General features: G+C 40.2%; 1 protein-coding gene across 4 annotated transcripts in view; it reads left to right on the forward strand.

Moving 5' to 3' along the window:
- Positions 1–2,974: 2,974 nt before the first annotated feature.
- The window catches only part of TAX1BP1 (Tax1 binding protein 1), a gene marked incomplete at both ends in the record, with an annotated part of 43,026 nt that continues 22,458 nt past the window's right edge, over positions 2,975–23,542 (forward strand). For 3 of the 4 annotated variants that reach the window (XM_080701942.1, XM_080701943.1, XM_080701945.1), the window contains 7 exons: positions 2,975–3,136; positions 8,293–8,395; positions 15,199–15,386; positions 18,881–19,039; positions 22,099–22,247; positions 22,324–22,414; positions 23,353–23,538. In XM_080701942.1, coding sequence (XP_080558068.1) covers positions 2,975–3,136; positions 8,293–8,395; positions 15,199–15,386; positions 18,881–19,039; positions 22,099–22,247; positions 22,324–22,414; positions 23,353–23,538 — 1,038 coding nt within the window. The remainder of the gene's footprint in view (positions 3,137–8,292; positions 8,396–15,198; positions 15,387–18,880; positions 19,040–22,098; positions 22,248–22,323; positions 22,415–23,352; positions 23,539–23,542) is intronic. The other variant, XM_080701944.1, reaches the window with a different exon arrangement.

The following is a 23,542-nucleotide window of genomic DNA, read 5'->3' on the forward strand; positions in this document are numbered from 1 at the left end:
GTGAGACCCTGTTTCCAAATAAAGTATAAAATAGATCTGGGAGTATAGCCCAGAGGTAGAAAGCCCCCGGGTTCTACCCTCAGTACCACAAAAAATATATAAAAAATAGGGTTGCTGGGAGGAAAGCCCTTTTGTTAGTCAGAGGTAAGGGATTGTTACTGAATGTACGGTTCATCTTAGAATTCTTGCAAACACCAGGCAGGGATGGGCTAACAGACTACTAGTGTATTTTTTTTTTAAATCACAATAGTGTCCAGGTTCATGACTCAGTATCTTCATATATCAAGTATTATTGTTCAGTAAAGCAGCACTTTGACATAACAGAAACAGAGATGAAACAGTCTGCTGCTGAGCCTGCTCTCTCTACAAGCCTCATTGGATTGTTTAGTAAATTATACTAATTTGGTTAGCAAAAATCTTGGCCAGGTTTTCCCCATTATTACAGGGCTTCCTGTTTACTGACTCATAAGCAAGTGCTCTAAGGTTAGTCATAGTTTCCTATGTGTACTGAAGAATCGGTAATTGTACTGAGCCTGTGACACAGTCTGTAGACTTTTTTCCTGTTTTTTTTTTTTTTTTTAAATCTGGTCCTGGGAATCGAACCCAGGGAGTTGCACATGCTGGACAAGTGATCTGTCATTGAGCTACATCCACACCTCCTCTCTTCCAAGTAGATGAGATTACAGGTGTGTACCACTGTGCTCTGCTTGTTAGTTTTTTTGGTTTGTTTTTAGTAAATCCATATTTTCTCATTTGTAGAGAACAGAGCTGGGCAGGGTGGCACGTGCCTGCAATTCCAGTACTTCAGAGGCTGAGACAGAAAGATCACAGGTGTGAGACCAGCCTTAATAACTGAGTGAAGCCCTCGTGAATTTAGCAAGTCCGTGTTTCCCCCCCAAAAATGAAATAGTGTGGAGGCATAGCCCCCTTGTTTAATCCATACTACAAAATAGAACAAAAGAGAGAAAAAATTTGGATTTTATGGTTTTTATTTATTATTTTTGTGGTATCAGGGAATGGACCCAGTAGCATTCTGCTTCTGATCTACACCCTCAGCCATGTTTTATTCTTTATTTTAAAACAAAGTCTTTGCCGGGTGTGGTGGTGCACGCTTGTAATCCCAGCGCTTAGGAGGCTGAGACAGGAGGATCTCACAGGTTCAAAGGCAGCCTTAGCTACTTAGGCTCTCAGCAACTTAGCGAGATCCTGTTTCCAAATAAAATATAAAATAGGTCTGAGAATGTATCCCAGAGGTAGAAAAAGCCCCTGGGTTCCATCCCCAGTACCACACACACAAAATAAATAAAATAAATAAGTAAAACAGGGTCTCACTAAGTTGTGATGAGCTTTGCTAAGTTGCTGAGGCTGGCCGTGAACCCACAATCCTCCTGCCTCAACCTTCCAAGTAGGATTACAGGTATGCATAACCGCGCCCAACTTCTTGCAGTTCTTATAATCTACCTTTGCCATTCATCTGTTTAATGCTTAGTGTTTACTCAGTGAGTATTCATTTGAACCTCTAACAGATTTTCAACAGTATGTATTTTGTTGATACTATATTTTTAAATTTTAATATTCATTTATTTTTAATCAGTAAATATATAGAAAGGGTATGTGAATATTAGAAGTCGAGGTAGGATTATTGAGCCCAGCATGAATTGGTAGGGTCTCTATACATAGAGAGGAACAATTAGGCTGAGCTATTTCAAGCAGACCAGCTCAGGCTTTGCATACTTAGAGATATGGATAAGCCTGTATTAGAAGTCAAGGAAGAGAGGTTGCTTTGGGATCCATGGAAACGAGTGAGAATGGCAGAGGAGACTTAAGAGGTTGAGTTGAGTGAGTCTTAAGTGTGGCTTCTCTATCTTGGCTGCATGTAGAATTACGATTACTAGGAGAGGCTGGGAGAAGTTTACATATGCATGCCTTTGCCCCGTCTCAGTCACAGAAAATCATCTTCATTTTTTCTTTTATATTTTATAGTGACTGGGGGTTGAACCCAGGGATGCTTTGCCGTTGACTACAGCCCCAGCCCTGTTTACTAAAATAAAATTTTGAAACAGGATCTTGCTAAGTTGCCTTCAGTGGCCTCAAATTTGTAATCCTCCTGCCGTAGTCTCTCTGGTAGTTGGGATTATGAGAGAATACTTTTCCCACCATCATTTACTTTTTGTGTGTGTGGACTAGAATTGAACCCAGGGCATTTTACATCTGAGCTACACTTCCAGTCCTATTTTATTTTTTATTTGGAAACAGTCTCACTAGGTTGTTGAGAGCCTTGCTAAATTGCTGAGGCTGGCTTCAAATCTGTGCTCCTTCTGTCTCAGCCTGCGAAGTACTGAGATTGCAGGGACGCACCACCACACCTGGCTCTGTTTTTACTTTTTAAAGGCTACTAATGACTCTAATGTGAAACTAGGGCTGAGAAATACTGGTTCAGGAGGTTTAGACGGGGGAGAATGCAGACACAAAGAGGTTAGCATCGGGTTCAATTGTAAGGGCCTAGAGCTTGGGTTGGGTTAGGGAGGAAAATGGTGATGTTCAAGGACTTTATGTAGAAAGAGAAGGTTGACTGACTGGTAGCCAGTGAAGCACGGGCGTAGCTGTCCCCATGACTGCTCTCTGTTGGCAGCAGCAGCAGCAGCTCTGTACCGGCAGCGTGTGCACTGATGTGCTTCTGGTAGGAACAGAAGCAGAGGGCCAGGCTTTCCAGGAGAGTTGAGATCTCCCCCCCCTTTTGTTTTGTAACCCCCATGTAATTTCCTGATCCATAGTGATTTTAGATATTTCACAATTTGTATTTTTATATTTAATCACAACTTTAAGAAACAGTTATAATACTTAAAAATATGTATCCTCTCAATGTTTATAACACGTAAAATCCATGAAATTCACTTCATAAGTTATGCATTTTGGAAGGTAGACGTTTCCTAGCTATTATCATTTAACTTATGTAACTTATTTCAGACTCACAATGACATCCTTTCAAGAAGTCCCATTGCAGACGTCCAACTTTGCCCACGTCATCTTTCAGAATGTGGCCAAGAGTTACCTTCCTAACGCGCATCTGGAATGCCATTACACCTTAACGTCACATATCCACCCACATCCCAAGGACTGGGTTGGAATATTCAAGGTGAGAGCGTGTGCTGAGTATGTCTTCCCCTTAGCCACTTTTCATTTTGTTTTTAAGTAGATTGGTAAGTAGCTTGTCTAAGCTCTGCATTAACGTTCAGCTTTGTAAATACTGAAATAAAGTAGAGTGTAATATAGAGTGTAAACACTGAAATAAATAGTGAAATAAAGTAATAGTGCATGGTAGTATAAAATGTTGGAAACTCCATTTTACTAGGTTTTCTTCTCTTATCAGAAGGTTCAGCCTGGCTCAGGTTTGTGAAAATTTTCTCAGAATCCTTTTCCTTTCCATTTTTATTCTTTATTTTGAAACAGGGTCTCACTGAGTTGCGGAGGGCCTCACTAAGTAGCTGGGACTGGCCTCAAACCCGGATCCTCCTGTCTCAGCCTCCCGAGTACTGGGATTACAAGTGCGTGCCACCACCCTCGGCTCACTGCTTTTATACTTACACCCTGTGTGTCGCTCTCCAAGACTAGCACAGTAGGTTACCTGGTCTCCCGGCTTTTTTGTCTTATTCCCTTACTGCTATCTGTTCCTTAAACTGCTGTCTCAACTATAATATAAAAATAGGGGTTGAATATATCTTTCTCCTTCAAAACATTTTTTGGGGGGGGGTTCTGGGAAACCACAGAGTTATTATACATCTAGCACCTGAAATTCTCTAGTGGTGTTATCTACAGAATGCTCCTATGACCAAGTAACTCAGCTTTCTGTGCAGAGGTCCTTAATCAGATTTCACTTGCAGCTTTTTGTGTGTGTGTGTGTGATTCCTAGCTATTATTTTTGTTTTGTAGTACTAATCTATACCTCTTTCTTTATGCACTCTAAGATTGTAACTTTTCTGTAATCCCAAGGGGGGGAAAATTGTGTAGAATATCCTTTTAATCTTTTTCCTTTCCTGGAAAATACTTTAAAATTCAATAGGAAGTTTAAGCATGTAGTAAAATTTCAGAAAGACACAAGGAAGAAAATGAATGATTTTGAACACTATTACCTAATGAAGAACATGTTAACAGGTTGGCATGTAGCTATATACAAAATGACATACAGCAGTGTAAATAATATATAGGTACCATTTGTGTTAGAGAAGGGGGGTGGGAGAGAAACCAGAGCACAGAGGATATCGAGTGTCCTGAGTGCATTGTTAAGCCAGTGAACTGGCTGCAGCCCAGGTTAAGTAAGGAAATAGTAGAGCCAGACGAGGGTATAGACGGGCTTGTAGGGTTTAAGCTTTATTCTTCCAAAGGGATGTTGCTCAGTGGTGTAGGCTTGCCTCACATATGCAAGGCCCTGGGTTCCATATCCAGCACCAAAAAGAAAAGAAAGAAATAATAGCACTTTTCTTCTTTTTCCTTCAGTATTGGTTACATTTATTATTCCTTGATTTATTTATTTTGCCGTCCTGGGGATTGAACCCAAGGTCGTTCTACTTCTGAGCTACACCCCAGACCTTTTTATTTTTATTTTTTTGCGTCTTGCTACATTGCTGAGGCTGTCCTCAGACTTGCGATCCTTCCATCTCAGCCTCCCAAGTACTGAGATTAAAGCATGTGCCACCATGCCTGGTGGTTGACTTTACCTATAACTAAATGTGGCTCACGTGCTTGATACTTCGTACTTTACAGAGATCGCTCATCTGAGCGTTTGCCGTGCTCTCCCCTACGTAGATGTGGGGACAGACCGAGGCCAGAGGAAGGCGAGCACCAGGCTACCTGTTGAATGTTGAGCTGAGGCTTGCACGCCATGCAGAGGGGCGTTCAGTATCGGTCTCTCTTCTGCTGAGAGATCTATCCGAAATTGTGAACAGTTGTTAAGCAAGTTCAACTGTGTTTGCCGTAGTGATAGAATTGAAGTAATAAGATTTAGAACCGTAGCCGATGCCATGTCTTTATTAAATCCAGTATTGTAGTAGAATAATATTACATTATTTTTTAGGTTTCTTTCTGCTTATAAATTGGATTTGGTCCTAGTTACATAAACACGTTAGCATAAGGAATTTGTTAATATTTATAGTTGGTACAAATGATATTAGCATTAAAATTTATAGTAATACTAAAGTTCCATGGTTTTTTTTTTTTAACTTCAAGAGTCTTTGGGAGGCTGAGACAGGAGGATTGCAGTTTCAGAGGCAGTCTCAGCAACTCAGTGAGGCTCTTGGCAACTTAGTGAGATGTGGTTTCCAAACAAAAAATAAAATAGATCTGGGGTTGTAGCATGGAGGTAGAAAGCCCCTGGATTCCATCCCCTGTACCACCCAAACCAAAAAAACCAAACCAAAACAAAATGTTATTATTTTCACATTTCAGATACTATTCTGGTTGAAATTGGGAGTATAAAATGGTTATGTCCTTAGAGTATTGTACTAGAACACAAAACCTCCCAGTAAGGGACAGTTCTCACTGTATCATGAAGCCCACCAGATCAAAAACTGAATTGACTGGTAGAGAAAGCGGACCTGTACTGTGCTTGAATATCTTGTTGTAAGCTTTTGTTTCTCTTTTCCCTTCCTTTGTTCTTTTTCTTCCCTTTTTTGTGGTAGTGGGGATTGAACTCCGGGGCATTGTACCTCCAAGCTACACCCTCAACTCCTAATTTATTTATTTATTTTCTTTCTCTCTTTCTTTCTCTCTTTCTTTCTTTCTTTCATGGTACTGGGAGTGGAAACTAGGGGCTTTCTACCCCCAGGCTATACTCCCAGACCTATTTTATATTTTATTTGGAAACAGGGTCTCACTAAGTTCCTGAGAGCCTCACTAAGTAGCTGAGGCTGGATCTGAACCTGCGCGATCCTCCTGTCTCAGCCTCCTAAGTGCAGGGATTACAAGTGTGCGCCACCACACCTGTCTTATTTTATTTTGAAGCAGGGTCTTACTAGGTTTCAGAGGCCCTCATAAGTAGCTGAGGCTGGCGGCCAGCCTCCAATCCTCCTGTCTCAGCCTCCCAATTCCTGGGATTATGAACATGTGCTGTCACACCTGGCTTCCTTCATCTTTTGTATTGTTTTCTGGCCTTGGTTTCCTGAATAGTCCTGTCTCATTTCATTTATTTTCTCTTTTTTTAAAAAAATTCATTGATTCTTAAAATAATAATTTTTGAAAATATGGAAAACATAAATAAGAACATTAGCATTACCAGCAATCCTACTGGCCAACTATAAGTATTACACTATCTGTTAGGTACCTAAAACATAATAATGGTTAGCATTGTTAATGGTTTTAAGTATTTCCTTCCATTCTTGGAATGAAGTTCTAGCCAAATGACAAGGAAAATAAAACAGAGAAACAACGTGGTTTGGACACTTTGTGATTTATTGACTCTTCTAATTAGATTTATTATTCTTACAATGGACTCATACATAATTTCCAGATGTCCACCTTCTCTGTTTGAGTGTGGTCCACCCTAACATATTTTAATGTGATTCAGTTATGGAAAGCGCAGCAAGGACCAAACATACCATTTGACACGTCTCTATATGTGCTTTTCTTTCTCTCTTCCCTCCCTCCTGCCCACCAGGCTGGCCTTAGATTTCCTTGGCTCAAGCTCCAGTCTAAGATGGTCTTCTGGTTCAGCCCCCCAGTAGTATGCACCACCTTTCTTTTTTAACAATAAAAAGCACATAATATAAAATTTACCATCTTAACCATTTTAAGTATACAATGCATCAGTTTTAACTATATGCACCTTGTTGTATAAAAGTATTATAGGACTTTTCATTATGCACAACTGAACCTGAACAACTACTCTCTGCCCCAACTTTGCATCCACTATTTTGTTTCTAAGAGTTTATCTCATAGAAATGGAATCATGTACCGGGCGTGGTGGCGCACGCTTGTAATCCCCGCGATTGGGAGGCGGAGACAGGAGGATTGCGCAGGTTTAAAGCCAGCCGTGCTGGCTTAAGAGACCCTGTTTACAAATAAAACAAATATAAAGTAGGTCTGGGAGTGTAGTTCGGAGGTAGACGGGCTTCCAGGAACCCCAGTACCACCAAAAAAAAAAAAAAAAAAAAAAACCTTAGAAATTGCCTATAAGTAAGACCTGCCAAAGATGAGTGATTTGTGAATTTAGTTAATGGGTTTAAGGGTTAGGAAGCAAAAAAAAAAAAAAAAAAAAAAAGACAAAAATTAGAGGTATAAAATAATATATATTTTAGCCAGGTGTGGTGGATCACACTTGAAATGCCAGCGTTTGGGAAGCAGAGACTGGAGGATCGCGGTTTGCGGACAGCTTCAGCTACTTAGCGAGTCCCCTTGCAACTCAGTGAGACCCTGTTTCAAAATATATGAAGACTAAAAAATAGGGCTGGGGGTGTAGCTTGGAGGTAGAATGTCCCTGGGTTCCACCCCCAGTACCACACACACACTATATATATATATATATATATATATATATATATATATATATATATATATATATATATTTGCTGTTTAATTACATCATATTTAAGCAAAACTGCTTTTTATATTTGATTATATTTACACATTATCTTTGAGAAAATAGACAGCATATTGATCTGAATGCATAATAGGAACTCTGATATTCAAATTATGTAGAATTTTGTAGTATTAGACTTTAGCTAAGTAAACTACGGTCAAGCTAGATATAGTGTTACCTGTCTGTAATCCCAGTACTTGGGTGACTGAGACATGGATGGCAGGGTGGAGGCCAGCCTCCGCAACTTAGTGAGACACCATCTCAAAATAAGAAAATTGGGGAAGAAAGAAGGCTGAGGATGGAGCTTGAAGATAGAATGTCCCTGGGCTCATTCCCCAGTAGCAGAATACCAACAAAGCAGGTTTATTAGGGCGTGGTGGCTCACGCTTGTAATCCCAGTGCTGGGAGGCTGAGACAGGAGGATCCGGGTTCGCAGCCAGCCTCCGCTACTCAGTGAGGCCCTTTGCAACTCAGTGAGACCCTGTTTCAAAATAAAGAATAATAAATAGGCCTGGGGTGGAGCTCGGAGGTGGAATGCCCCTGGGTTCCGTCCCCAGGACCACAAAATCAAAACAAAACGAGTTTATTTACCTCATGTTCAAATGCCTCATGATTCGTCAGCATATTAAATGCATGTTTTAACTTATAGTTAAAACAGTAAGCCTGGCGGTGCCTGGCACACGGTGAGCTCTCCTGACATTCCTCTTTGTGTCACTCCCTAGGTTGGATGGAGTACCGCTCGTGACTATTATACGTTTCTGTGGTCCCCCATGCCTGAGCATTATGTAGACGGGTCAACAGTCAACTGTGTGCTGGCCTTTCAAGGTAAGGGCTGAACACTGAAGAGCTTGGGGAAACCAGAGGGCTTCCTGCCATTCGGAGGTCGCACCCCGTGCGCTCTGTTCCGTTACTGTGATGAGTGTCCAGGCCTGTCTGCCTACCGGAGTCAGAGTAGTTTGTTAGCCAGTCATAAGGATGTCTGTGTCAAGTGCAGCTCACATGGTACTGTAATAGACATTTAGAAGGTTTTTTTTGTTGTTGTTATCTTAACATTTTATTTGAAGAGAGGGTTTCTTTCCATTTATTTACTTCTGATGATATTTTTTTCCAAATGAGAAACCAGTACTATTACTAGTACTAGAGGCGAGAGGCTTGTGGAAAGGTTGATCATTGGGCACAAAGTCACAGTAAGCAATTCTGTTGCACGGTTACTGCACGTTAAGGTATCTGTAGATAATGATTCTACACTGTATTTCCCAAAATCAAGAAGAAAAAGGATTTTGAATGTTTTTGCCATAAAGTGATAAATGTTTGAGATGATAAGTTTAGCCTCATTACATAATGTGTACTTTTTAAAAATGTGCAGTTTATGTGTTTTTATGTATCCGTTTAAAATACTTTAGCTGGGCGTGGTGGCGCACGCTTGTAATCCCTGTGCTTGGGAGGCGGAGACAGGAAGATCACGAAGGTTCCGAGCCAGCCTCACTGGCTTAAGAGACCCTGTTTCCTAATAAAATATAAAATAGGTCTGGGAGTGTAGCCCGGAGGTAGAAGGGCTTCCAGGAACCCCAGTACCACCAAAAAAAAAAAAAAAAAAAAAAACCAAAATTTTAAAATATTATTGCTTAAAAATAATGTAGCAGATTAGAGATGAGGAAAATTAGATGAAACCACAAAGATAACAGTATTTAGAAATAGCTATGTTAATTCTGACATGTGAAGGTTTCTATAAAAGTAGAGGTATAAAGTATATGAGCCGGGTGTGGTGGCGCACGTATGTAATCCCCGCACTTGGGAGCCAGAGACAGGAGGATCGCGCAGGTTTGAAGCCAGCCATGCTGGCTTAAGAGACCCTCTTTCCAAATAAAACAAATATGAAGTCGGTCTCGGAGTGTAGCCCGGAGGTAGAAGGGTTTCCAGGAACCCCAGTACCACCAAAAACAACAACAACAACAACAACAACAAAACCCCCAAGTATACGAAATTTATTCTTTATGTGAGATTATCATTTTTAATTTTAGATAAATTGCCATAATACTAGATTTCAACTACTAAGCCAAGCATGGGAGGGAGGGATAGGGAGAGAATGGGGTGGGGATTGGGTGGGGGCTGACTGGGAAAAGTGTGCATGTATGTCTACAAAAGTATGTATCCCACTATGATGTATGAATACAGTGCACCAATAAAAAAAAAAAAAAAAAGAAAGAAATTTATTCTTGGCTTGGCATTGCAGTAACTTTTTTTTTTTTTTTTTTTGGTGGTACTAGGGATAGAACCCAGAGGATTTCTACCTCCGGGCTATACTCCCAGACTTTTTTTATATTTTATTTGGAAACAGGGTATCACTAAGTAGCTGAGGCTGGCTTCAAGCCCATGCAATCCTCCTGTCTCAGCCTCCCAAGCGCAGGGATTACAAGCATGTGCCGCCACGCCTGGCTTACAGTAACATTTAAAAGAATGCTCTTGTTCAGATAATTCTGTCATATGCCACAACATGGATGAACCTTGAGGGCATTATGCTAAGTCAGATTGGCCAGTCATAAAAAAGTAAATATTGTATGTTTCCACATATGTGAAATGCCCAGAGTAGACAGGTTAAAACATGGGGTGGTGATTGCCAGGGCCCCGCGAGGGAGGCATGTGGGGTGTTAGTGGATGGCCTCGGCTTCAGCTTTGCAGGCTGAGTCCCGGCAGTGGATGGTGTGGTGCTTTTACAGCAGCTTGTGCTAATTGACACTGAAGCGTATGCTCTAAGTTGATGGCAGCCGTGCATTTTATGTTACTCGTTTTTACCATAATTTTAAAAATGGTAAATGGTAGTCTTACTCAGAAACTTATCACAGAATTGTTGCAGGGTTGTATTAGAGCAAGTTCTTGGCCTTTTATATACCATGGGTTCTGTTTGTTCTGGTGAAGTTTATGGACTCTGTATCAGAACATTTTAACATATATAAAATAACATATAACACTGTCAAGAACACATTTAAATAGTTACTAAAATATTACAGGAACAAATTTGTAATATCTTGATATGTGCTTTAAGATTTGTGTTAAGATGCGCTGGCAGATTAAGTAACTACCACAGTTTCAAAGTTTTGGAAGTGGTTCTTCATAGTAGATAGTCTGATAGCATAGTAGATAGATTTTTAGAAAAATTGTTAACTCGCTGGGCATAATGGCACACACTTGTAATCCCGGTATTTGGGAGACAGACAGGAAGATCGTGGTTTGCAGACAGCCTCAGCTATGTAGGCCCTTTGCAACTCAGTGAGACTTTCAAAATAAAGAATAAAAAATAGGGCTGGGGGTGTAGCTTGAAAGGTGAATGCCCCTGGGTTGCATCCCCAGTGCTGCCAAAAAAAAATTAACATTAATTGATATGGTCTTATTTACACTAAAATTATCTGCTTTATATTAGGCAGTATCTGACTTGGACTTTAGGGACATGTGCAAAATCAATGTCTACATAACTAGGTTCAGATGAACCCGCTTTGGACGGTTTAATTTTTGTTTGTTTGTTTTGTTTTTTTGTTTTTTGGTACTGGGGATTGAACCCAGAGGCATTTACCTCCAAAATACTCCTCCAGCCTGATATTTTTATGTCTTATTTGGAAACAGTCTCACTAGGAGGTTGTGAGAGCCTTGCTTTGTTGCCGAGGCTGGCTCTGAATCTGTGATCGTCCTGTCTCGGCCTCCCAAACTGGGAATACGAGTGAGGGCCACCACGCCCAGCCTAATTTTCTTCTAAATTTATTTTTGGAGCAGTTTTTGGATTATAGAAAATAAAACAAGAAGTAGAGTTCCCTCGTAACTACTTATCCCACCTCTCTGGTTTTTCTTTAATTTCAACATGTCGATTAGTGTGGTATTTGTTGACTTACTAGTTCATCGTTTATATTAAGGCTCACTCTGCCATGTGCATTCTGTGGACTTTGAGGAATGAATGGAGGAAGGCGCTTCTGCAGTACTGTGCAGAAATGCCTCGTTGCTCCCAGATCCTTGTTCTTTCTGCCTGCTCATTGCTCCTGGGAACTCCCTGCAAACTCCTGACTATCACTGCATTTTTGTCTGTCTGTCTGTCTTTCTTTCTCTTTTTGTGGTACTGGGGGTGGGACACAGGGGCTTTTTTACCTTCCAGCTACACTCCCAGACCTATTTTATACTTTATTTGGAAACAGGGTCTCACTAGGTTGCTGAGAACCTCACTAAGTAGCTGAGGCTGGCTTCGAACCTGTGCGATCCTCCTGTCTCAGCCTCCCAAGCGCGGGGATTACAAGCGTGCGCCACCACGCCTGGCTGTCTTTCTAATCTTGTCTTTTACATTATTTATTTTTTGTGGTACTGGGGATTGCTTCATCTTTTTATCTGGAAACAGGTTCTCACTAAGTTGCAGAGGGCCTCATTAAATTGCTGAGAGTGATCTCTAACCTGCTGCCTCAGCCTCCCAAGTATTGGGATTACAGGTGTGCATCCCTCGGCCTGAGCCTAATCTTGCCTTTTCTAAATACTGTATAATTGGAATCATATAGTAGCTAGCCTTTTCACATTTACTTCTCTCACTTAGCTATATGCATTAAAAATTCCTCCATGCCTTTTTGTGGCTTGATAGCTCTCTTTTGTTGCTGAATAATATTCCATTATATGGATATATCGTTGTTTGTTTGTTTTTTTGGTGGTACTGAGGTTCCTGGAAACTCTTCTACCTCTGGGCTGCACTCCCAGACCTATTTTTATATTTTTATTTGGAAACAGGATCTCTTAAGCCAGCGCGGCTGGCTTCGGACCTGCGCGGTCCTCCTGTCTCTGGCTCCCAAGCGCAGGGATTACTAGCGTGCGCCACCACGTCCGCCTGGATTTTTTTTCCCCCTTCGCTATGTTGGGAATTAAGTCCAGGGCCTCTGACACTGCAGAACACACACCTTGTTGTAGGGCTGTGTCCCCAGACCCATCAGTTTGTTTATCCATTCGTCTGTTGAAGAACTTCTTCACTACTCCAACCGTTGGCAGTTATGAATAAGCCTCTGTAAACATTCCCATGCAGGTTTTCGTGTGGATAACTTCTCACCTCGTTTGGGTAAATGCCCAAGGAATGTGAGTGCTGGGTTGCATAGTAAGAGTAAGTTCAGTTTGGTAAGAAACTGCTGAACTGCCTTCCGTAGTGATCACCATCTTGCCTTCCTGCCAACAATGAATGCCACTCGCATTCTCAGCACCATTTGGTGGTGTCAGTGTTTTGGATTTCGGTGGCCTACATTTAAAAAAAAAAAAAAAAAAAAAAAAAAACCTTTACGTTTTTTTCTTTGTTTTTGTATATAGGGTGTAAACGTTAATTGGCAGAGTAACTGCATGGAGCTTGCAAAAAAAAAAAAAAAAAAACCAGCAACAACAACCCTTATGCTCTGTGCCACAAAAAGCTCAAGGATAAAACTTGTAGTGTAATATGTGCCAGAAAATTCCGGGCTTAAAATTTGTAGTGTAATACGGGGATGTGGGCAAGATGCTCCAGGCGCGGCAGGTGCAGCTCAGTGGTAGAGTGCCTGCCTGGCATGCGGACGGCCCTGGGGTTCGCTCTGCAGCACCACCCTCCCCACAAACCCAAAACATACCTTAGATGGATAGCTTGTCTTCTAGTAGTGTACGTACAGATGTGTATATTATGTTATGGCTTTGTTAACAGTTAAAATGTTTTCTTCAAAGCTCTGAGTTTATTTCTAGTCATTTTTATTATGATTGGTTGTCTGTCTCTTTTTTTTTTTTTTGAGGTAGGTATTTTATTCTTTATTTTGAAACAGTGTCTCACTAAATTGCAAAGGGCCTCACCAAGTAGCTAAGGCTGTCCGTGAACTGTGATCCTCCTGTCTCAGCCTCCCGAATGCTGGAATTACAAGCATGCGCCACCACGCCCAGCTTGATTATCTCTTAAAAATAATTTGCTGAATTTGTTCTAGTGACTAGTGGTTCTAGGGATTAGTGCTTTAGCAAGAAGTATAAGTATTTTTTAAAAAGCATATAGTTTATTTCTCTTTATACCATGGGAACCAAGCATAAATGCAATAACTTTAAAAATTCAACAATAATCATTTTTATTTTGAGTTTTGAAACACAGAAATAAAAGGTCCTGCTTGCCTAGATTGTTCATTTTATAAGGAAGCCATCGGGGCATGCTCATGGGAAAACTTAGTCGTAGAGTTAGAATGTAGGAGGACGCATCAGTCAGCACCATCCACGTGACCTCGCTGACAGGAGCGAGGCTTGGGGACCCTGACATGCTAAACCCCAGACGCTGACAGTGCCCTGGTGTGATCGCTTGCCTAAACACCCTTACCGAGTGCTAATAAGACCATAACGTTTGTTTAGTTTTTAAACCTTTTGTCTGTTTTTCCCAACAAACATTACTAATCTGAGGGCAGGTTTTCTAGACAATCAGCTTTAAATTGCAGCTCTGAATAGTATTTATCTCAAATGGCATTTGAACCATATTTTTGAGCAGATTATTAGCAAGATTCTTTTTGTGGTACTAGAGATTGAATCCAGGGGCATTCTGCCTCTGAACTATACCCCTAGCTCTATTTTTTTTCTTTGTTTGAAACTGGATTTTACTAAGTTGATGAGGGTCTTGATAAGCTGCTGAGACTGGCCTCAAACCAGCCTGCCTCAGTCTCCCAAGTCCTGGGGTAACAGTTATTTACCACCACACCTGGCCATAGAATTTCTGTACCCAGCTTCTGCTGACATTTTGTATGACCATAATACATTTATTAAAAAACCAAGAACGTAAGGTTGATAATAGTACTCTTGACTAGAGTGTAAACAGTATTCAAATTCTCCAGTGTCTGCACTAATGTTCTTCTGCTCTTTTGAGAGAGAGAAAAATTATTTTGAGTTAGGACAGTCCAGCAATGCTTAAAAGGGAAGGTAACAGTTGAAGAAAGAAGGAAACGGATAGTAAGCACATTTTATTTGTCAGATAGCGGCTAAATGGTATAGTCTGTGGATGACTTAGGAACGCCAAGATATATGGCCTCATGTATATTTTCACAGATAAGAACCTGCAGCTCAGGGAGGTTAAGTAAATAGTGGTAGAGCTGAAATTCCTCAACAGATCTGTGTGGGTCCAAAGCTTTTCTTTTCTTTTTTTTTCTTTCGTTTTACTGCCCCAATAAGCTTCATCTTCTTTTGACTTACACAGTTCATATGTGCAGCACACTCCTTTAGTTAATATTTCCTTTTTACGAGTAATGAATGTCAACTTGCAGGAGAAATTTCTTTAAATGACATATTCCCACTCCCACACTCAGATTTTTATCCTAGGTCTTCTCTGCTGTGCCCCTCCAGCTCCTTCCCTGCAGAGCGTGTACTTGTCTCTCACAGTGAGATGATTTTGCCCCAGTGAAAGGGGAGAGCTTGTGCTGGGGTATAAGTTTAGACCTCGGAGATGAAAACTTTGGGTATATTCGAGGCGGAAGAAAAGCCTAGTTTTGACACATTTGTGAATTATAGGAAGAAAGCACATCCCAGATAATGTGTTAAGAACAGTGTGGAGAGTGAGAGTTGGCAAGTATCTAAATTGAAATAACATCCATTTTATCATAGCCATTTAATATTTTGTTTTGTTAACCACCTCCTAGGGTATTACCTTCCAAACGATGATGGAGAATTTTATCAGTTCTGTTACGTTACCCATAAGGGTGAAATTCGTGGAGCAAGCACACCATTCCAGTTTCGAGCGTCTTCTCCAGTTGAAGAGTTGCTTACTATGGAAGACGAGGGAAATTCTGACATGTTGGTGGTGACCACAAAAGCTGGCCTTCTTGAGGTTGGTATCAACAGTGACAGAGGGCTCATGTTGGCTGGCATTTTAAGAATTTTTCAGGTTATGCAATAGTATCCAAAAAATCAAATGGTTTTAAACTAAAGTAATAAATATATCTTAAACACTTTTAAAAAAATTATTATGCTGCCGGGCATGGTGGCGCATGCTTGTAATCCCAGCGCTTGGGAGGCTGAGACAGGAGGACCACACAGGTTCAAAGCCAGACTCAGCTACTCAGTGAGGCTCTCAGCAACTTAGTGAGACTGTTTCTAAATAAAATAGAAAATAGGTTCGGAAGTGTAGCCAAGAAGTAGAAGGCACCTGGGTTCCACCCCTAGTACCACAGAAAGACCAAAGAAGGAAAAGTCATTCTGTCTCAGTTGTTTTCTTGGTTCCGTGTGGCAGGACTGTCCCCGGGGCCTCCCAGTGCTCCACGCATGGGAGGTGGGCAGTCCATCCCTACGAGAGGCTTGACGCCTAGCGCCTGCCTTCCATGGGCTGGACCCAGCCCTTCTTTCCTGGGGCCCAACCCTTTCACTGTCGAAGAATGCGGATTGGAGGCGCGAGGCTGGTTAGAGACAAGCCCTACCTGCAAGTGTGTGTGTGTGTGTGTGTGTGTGTGTGTGTGTGTGTGTGTGTGTGTACACTTGTTTCACTACACGATGAACACGGTCTTCCTCCAGACAGTGTGAGTCGGGAAGCACCCTGGTCTCTTAATGGAGATTATTTTTAGAGTATTTCAGAGTAGATTATTTTACATCTGATTAAATGAATAAACCCAGATTAGCCATCATTTAAAAAGGAAAGGTGAAAAGTATTCAAAATTGAATACTGTGTAATTATGTCATTGGCTAGGTTAATAATGCCATATGTTTTCATTTTTAGTAGTTTTTGAAAGAGAAAATAGAATATTCTTTTCTCATTTTAAAATCACATTTTCCAGTGTCTTTACCCTATACCTCCCAAACCAGACTGCTGTATTTAAGTTATTTTGATTAATTGTATTATGTCCTTTATTATAATAAGAAATGGCTTTTCAGATTGGCTCACTATATTTTATTGTTAATTTACGTTTTTATTACATCTGTTGAAGGTCATTGCTTATTTACGGTTAGGTGGCTCTTTTTAAATATATAAATATTGTATGCCTTTAATTTTACTTTGCCTTCTTGACAAGAGAAAAAGTTACACCGTCCTACTTTTACTGGTCAAACTAGATTAGAAGAAAGGATTCGTTTTTTATTGTGAATTCTCCCATGTCTTTCCTTCCCTTTTCCAGAAATTCCTCTCTTATCTTAAATACAGAAATGTAACTTTTATAGGGTGACTAAAACATCTTGTGGTGACAAGTGCCTGGTGGTGAGGGTTTTTAGCCTGGTATTTCAGTGCTAGTCAGAGATGCGGAAGCAAGCCCAGCTCCTAAGCACGCAGTGGCCATTTATATTGCAATTTTTGGAATACTTGTTTAGACCACCCTGGTCCCAGGCGCTCCAGCGTAAAGCAGTGGGCATTTTGGCATCCACATCTCTCATGCTTTTTCTCTTAGTAAATTGGGATTTAGCACAGATTATATCACTTCTTTCCTCTTCACAAAGGGTACATTATAAAGAAAATTTAAATTTCTGTCTCTTAGGTAGGAGGTTAAATATTTCCAAGCTATTTTTTTTTTAATTTTCTGACCATTTGGTGGACAAGTCTTCAATTTCCATATACATCAAAATATTTGGTGATTTTTGTCTAAAGATGCACAAAAGCAATACAATTATGAAATACCTGAAACCCGGTGGCATTAAAAGTGGTTGGTCAAACAATCCTGCAGTATCTGAACCTGGATTGGATACTAGACTAAAAAGACATTTTGGGGATAGTAAGGAATGTCTGACAATGACCTACATATTGGATAATACAAAATTTTAAGAAAATCAATTTTATTTAATTTTTTGTGGGATTAAGGATTAAAACCAGGGGCTCTGCCTCTGAGCCACACTCACAATTGTTTTTTTAACCTTTTCTTTTGAGATGGGCTCTCCCTAGGTTGCTGAGTCTTGCTGACTTGCTGAGGCTGGTCTTGAAACTGGTCCTCCTGGCTCGGCCTGCCAAGTACTGGGGTTGTGGGTGTGCATCACAGGATTACTTCTAGTTTTTCAAATAGGAGATTAGTAGTCGATAAAAAAGAGACTCTTCTTAATAGGAGATGCTTATACCTATTACTTCATTTTAGCTACTTTGCAAACAATTAGCTAAAACCGAAACAAAGGTATTAATATTAGTAAAGTGAGGTATATAGGTGTTCATTGTAAAACTATTTTGTGTTTGAAATTTCAAAATATAAATTTGGGTGGAGAAATTAGGGTTTTTATACATATTTATCTGAGTTCTTTTTTTGTGTGCTACTGAAGATTGAACCCAGGGACATTCTACCTCAGCTACGCCTCAAGCCCTATTTTATTTTTATTTTGAAACAGGGTCTTCCTAGGTTTCTGAGGGCCTCGCTAAATTGCTGAGGCTGTCTTGAGCCTAAAATCCTTCTGAGTTAGCAACCCATGTAGGGGGTTACAGGCATGCACCACTATGCCTGGCTTATCTAACTTCTTTTTTTTTTTTTTTTTTTTGCGGGTCTGGGGATAGAACCCAGAGGCATTCAACCTCGGAGCTACAGCCCCTGCCCTATTTTTTATTCTTTATTTTGAAACAGGGTCTCACTGAGTTGCGCAGGGCCTCACTTAGGAGCTGAGGCTGTCTGCGAACCGCGATCCTCTGGTCTCAGCCTCCCAAATGCTGGGATTACAAGCGTGCGCCACCACGCCCGGCATCTAACTTCTTTTTAAAATTTTAAATTTTAAGTATGTGTGTAGTAAATCATTGGGGGAAAGTGGTTTCTGATAATATTTTTGTTGTAAAATGTCAAGTTGTAGTTTTATTTTTAATCTGCCAATAAGTTTTGAGCCAAATTTAATGATAAATTAATAATTCTGTTGAGTATTGGGGCAGTCAATTTACTTGTTTGGTTTAATTTTTGGTTGCCTTTATTGACTATCACTTATTTTACTACAAGTAATTTTTTAATGATTAAGACTTTATGCTGTAAGAGAAATAGCAACCATTTTATTATCATTTTAGGTCCCTTAATTTTTCTTGGAGTACTGCAGTTCAGATTTTCTTGAGTAACTATTAGTAGTTCCATAAAAATTAATTATATCACTAATGTGTCATTATAGTCTGCAGTTTTCTTAGGGGGGAGTGCTGGGGATTAAACCCAGAGAGACATTGTTACTTCTAGGCATATCTCCAGCCCTTTTTATTTTGAAACAGGGTCTTGCTACATTAACACATGCTGGCCTTGAACCTGTGATCCCCCTGTCTCAGCATCCCAAGTACTAGGATTCCAGGACTTCTCCACTGCATTGTTTCTTCACTAATTTTCTTGAAATGGAAAACTAAATTTATAGTAACATTTTAGGATTAAGAAAAACTATTCTGTGTTTTTTGTTTTACAGTTGAAAATTGAGAAAACAATGAAAGAAAAAGAAGAATTGTTGAAGCTGATTGCTGTTCTAGAAAAAGAAACAGCACAACTTCGAGAACAAGTTGCAAGGATGGAAAAAGAACTTAACCACGAGAAGGAAAGCTGTGAGCACCTGCAGGCAGAGCGGAAGGTCAGTTGTGTCCTGTGTGACAGGTCAGAGTGGACAGTGTGTGGCTAAAACCCACGTCCCCCAAGAACTGAACCTAGAAAAGAGTGTGAAAACTAGGCCTTACTGAAAAAAGTAGCATTTAAAGAGACATTTCTATTTATATGAGAATAGGTTAGTTCCTATTAAACTCTGCCATAGCTTCTCAGATGTTTTAAGGTGATTGAAGTACTTTTGGTACAAGGCTTAATGAGGCAGTTTGAGACAATTATTTCCAATTCAATCTAATTCTGGAACACTTGGGTAGATTTTTTGGTGGTGGCAATGGTGGGAGGTATTATAAGTAAAGTTTAGATACTAATAGGATAAAGAGAAGACAGAATAAATAAATAAATTGAAATCAAGAAGAATTCAGTGAAGTAAGACATAGTACCAGGCAAAATTTTAAAAATTTTATGTGAAAATACTATAAATTATTCTAAAAAACATCTAGTTATATTTCACATTATTTCTTTTCTTTTTTTTTTTTTTTTGGTGGTCCTGGGGTTCCTGGAAACCCTTCTACCTCCGGGCTACACCCCCAGACCTATTTTTATATTTTTATTTGGAAACAGGGTCTCCTAAGCCAGCGCGGCTGGCTTCGAACCTGCACGATCCTCCTGTCTCCGCCTCCCAAGCGCAGGGATTACAAGCGTGCGCCACCACGCCCGGCCACATTATTTCTTAAGCGAATAAAAATAAACAGAAAACTGTGACTTCATTAGAGATACGAATGAATCTGAATTAGAAGCCAAAAACAAAGAGGATTAAAAAAAAGAGCACTCGCCCATTGATTTACTATTTTCTTCAGAAAACTTCAGTTCTGACAAATCTTAGGCAGATGATGATGGCATGTATCATACCTAGTTGGAAATCCTACGTCTTCTGACAGGATTAAACTCTTAATTTTTGAAGGAGGGGTTTGTTTCATTATTTTTTTTCTAACAAGTCCTAGAGTAATTGCTTAGTAATCGTTAACTGAAAGAGTGCAGTGATTGTAACTTTTATACTTCAGTGGAGTGATTATTATATATTTCTTACCTGAGTGGAGGTAATATTCAAATATATAAAATCTAGGTCAGGTGTGGTGGCGCACACTTGTAATCCCCATGCTCGGGAGGCGGAGACAGGAGGGTTGTGCAGGTTCGAAGCCACCCTCACTGGCTTAAGAGACCCTGTTTCCAAATAAAACATAAAATAGGTCTGGGAGTGTAGCCCAGAGGTAAAAGGGTTACATCCCCAGTACCACCAAAAAATAAAAAATAAAAATAAAAAAAATTAAATAAATGAAAACAGAGCAAACAACAAAGTCTAATTACCAGAATGGCAGTGTCTTGATTAGTAAAGTTAAATATTCAGTTACTATTTTAGAAAGGGTAATGGAAAAGCAAAGTTATTCTCAGCTCTGCTATTTACTAGTTGTGAAGCCCTGGGAAGCCGCTTCTCTGAGCTTCAGCTCTCTCAAGTGTAAATGTGGGTCATAACTTGCTATTTTTAGGGCATGTGCAGGTCGAATGAGAATGCACAGAAGATGCAGGGCAGCACCTTCTGCGAACTAGCTTTACTAGTACACGGTAGTGATAAAGAAGTTACAGTTGCTATGTTGGGGACAGAGGCAGCGTATGAAACTTAGTATCTAATACAGGCTGAGCATCCCCACTATAAAAATCCAAACTTAGAAACACTCCAAAATCTGAAACATGCCAGGAGTGTAAAATTCCCATCCTTGACCTCATGTGATCATTTTAAAATAATTCCCATCCATGACTTCATGTGATGGTTTGGTTTAATAATAAAATTATTAAAAGCATTGTATAAAATTACCTTTGGGCTATTTGAATAAGCATATATGAAACAAATATTATATATAGACTTGAGTATCATCCCCAATGTGTCTCATTACTTGTAAGTAAATATTCCAAAATTTAAAAAATATCGGAAATCTGAAACACTTCTCAAACATTTTAGAGAAGGGATGGATATTCATCCAGTGTGTGAAATTTTTTAAAAAATTAATTTTGAAATAAGGAGTTCATCGAATTTTCATTTCTCTTTTTACCAGTTGTTACTGAGAAAAGACACAAAGCTTAATTTTCACAGATAGGGATGATAACTACAGTTTATGTATTACCTAGCAACAAATTTCTTTAATACCAGTTTTGTGTGTGTGTGTGTGTGTGTGTGTGTGTGTGTGTGTGTGATACTAGAGACTGAACCCAGGTGCATTCTACCTCTGAACTACACCCCAGCCTTATATATTTTATTTTGAGACAGGGTCTCTCCAAGTTAATGAGAGCCTCACTGCTTGCTTACGCTGTCCTTGAACCTGTGATTCTCCTGTCTCAGCCTCCCAAGTCCTGGTATTACAGGCATAAGCCACCACATCCAGCTTAATACCAATACTTTAATTTAGTTCCTGCTTTGCTGAGTAATATCTCCTAATTTTTATGATATTCTTTCCATTTTTATTATCTATTTGTTTGTTTGTTTGTTTGGTGGTACTTGGGATGGAACCCAGGGGCCTTCTACCTCCGGGCTATACTCCCAAACCTATTTTATATTTTATTTGGAAACCGTCTCTTAAGCCAGCTGAGGCTGGCTTCAAACCTGCACGATCCTCCTGTCTCAGCCTCCCAAGTGCGGGGATTACAAGCGTGCGCCACCACGCCCAGCTTGCTTATTTATTTATGATACTGGGAATTAAACTCAGGGGCATTCTACCTCTGAGCTATGCCTCCAACTCTATTTATGTTTTGTTTTGAAACAGGGTCTCACTAGGTTACTGAGAGTATTGCTACCTTGCTGAGGCTGGTTTCAAATCTGCAGTCCTCCTGTCTTAGCCTCCCAGATGCTGGGGTTACAGGCATGTGCCAACATGTCTGGATGTCTGTGCTTCATAACAATTCATAGTTCATGATCAGAGAATCTGCTTTCATGCTGGTTCACTCGTTATCAGAATTTGTACACCTCTGCTCAGAAGGCTGAGGCAGAGAGGTCGCTTGAGCCTCAGGAATTTGTGTCTCACATATCTTGTTATTTCCAAGGGTCTTATTGAAGCATCACAGAGTTTAAAAATGGAAAATGAAGAGCTCAAGAAGAGATATAATGATGCTACATCTAAAGCTCTCCAACTTGAGGAAGATATTGTGTCAGTGACACATAAAGCAATTGAAAAAGAAACTGAACTAGACAGGTATTTCTGATGCTTTCAAATATAGCTTTAGTGTTTCATTAATTTTTTTGTGTGTATTAACATTATTTCAACTCAGTTTAAAGGACAAGCTCAGGAAGGTACAACATGAAAGAGAACAACTTGAAGGTCAGTTGAAGACAGAAAAGGATGAGAAGGACCTTTATAAGGTAAATTATTCTTTCAGATTTTGAAAAATTTTATTGGTACATTGTAATTGTATATGATAGGTTTTGCCATCACATCATGTGATCTGTTTTCTTCCCCTCCGTCCTCCTGCCCTCCCTTCTTCCCTCCTCCAGTCTTCTTTCATTTCTCTCCTGTTCTTTTAATTTTTATGATGCTCATTCCAATTTTGTTAGTTACCTGTTCTTTGTAACAACTTATCCCAGTGGGGCCGTGGGTTAGTGATTTGGAAGCAACCCAGCTGAATGGTTCTGGTTTCTGTTTCCCTGCATTGGTGCAGTCGGGATGTTGCTTGGCATTAAGGACCTGCTGTCACGAGGGTTCACGCACATAGCTTGGATGAGAGGCCTGTGGTCTTCTGCATGGCTCCTCTAGAGGCTGCGTGCATGTCCTTACAACATGGCGGCCATCTGCCCACTCACTCTCGGTGTGTTGCCTGAAAAAGCTGGTTCTTAGGGGATTTTCTGGTCTTTTAGATACTTAGTAGGTACTGCTGTGTGTAATTTTTAGGGAATTTTCTGGTCTTTTAACAGGTACTGCTGTATAATCAGGTTTTGATAATCAGGTACTTGTCAGAATTTGTATGACCAACATTTTTCACCTTTTCAAAAGATGTATACTGTAGGGAGATAGGGAGACCATTAATTTCTTTCAGTGATGATCATATGTTAGAAAATTCTATATTTTGTTTTTAAAATAGGGTCTTGCTAAATTGCTGAGAGTCTTACAGTATTGCCGAGGCTGTCCTAGTATATGCGATTCTCCTGTCTCAGCCTCTCAGGTACTAAAATTATAGGTGTGCTCCACCATACCTGGCTCTGATTCTTCCTGAGTTAGAGGTAAGTCATGGTATTTTTAGCGTTGACTACCGTAGATGACGGGAGCTGGAAAGAATCTTCTTAACATTCCAACACGGTTGCAGATGCATTTGAAGAACACGGAGATAGAGAACACCAAGCTTGTGTCGGAGGTCCAGACTCTGAAGAACCTGGATGGGAGCAAGGAGAGCGTGATCACCCATTTCAAAGAAGAGCTCGGCCGGCTGCAGCTGTGCCTGGCGGAAAAGGAGAACGCGCAGAGGGCTTTCCTGCTCACAGCCACGAGCAGAGTGA

Source organism: Muscardinus avellanarius (assembly GCF_963383645.1).
Source record: "Muscardinus avellanarius genome assembly, chromosome: 9".
In the NCBI taxonomy this organism is placed as follows: domain Eukaryota; kingdom Metazoa; phylum Chordata; class Mammalia; order Rodentia; family Gliridae; genus Muscardinus; species Muscardinus avellanarius.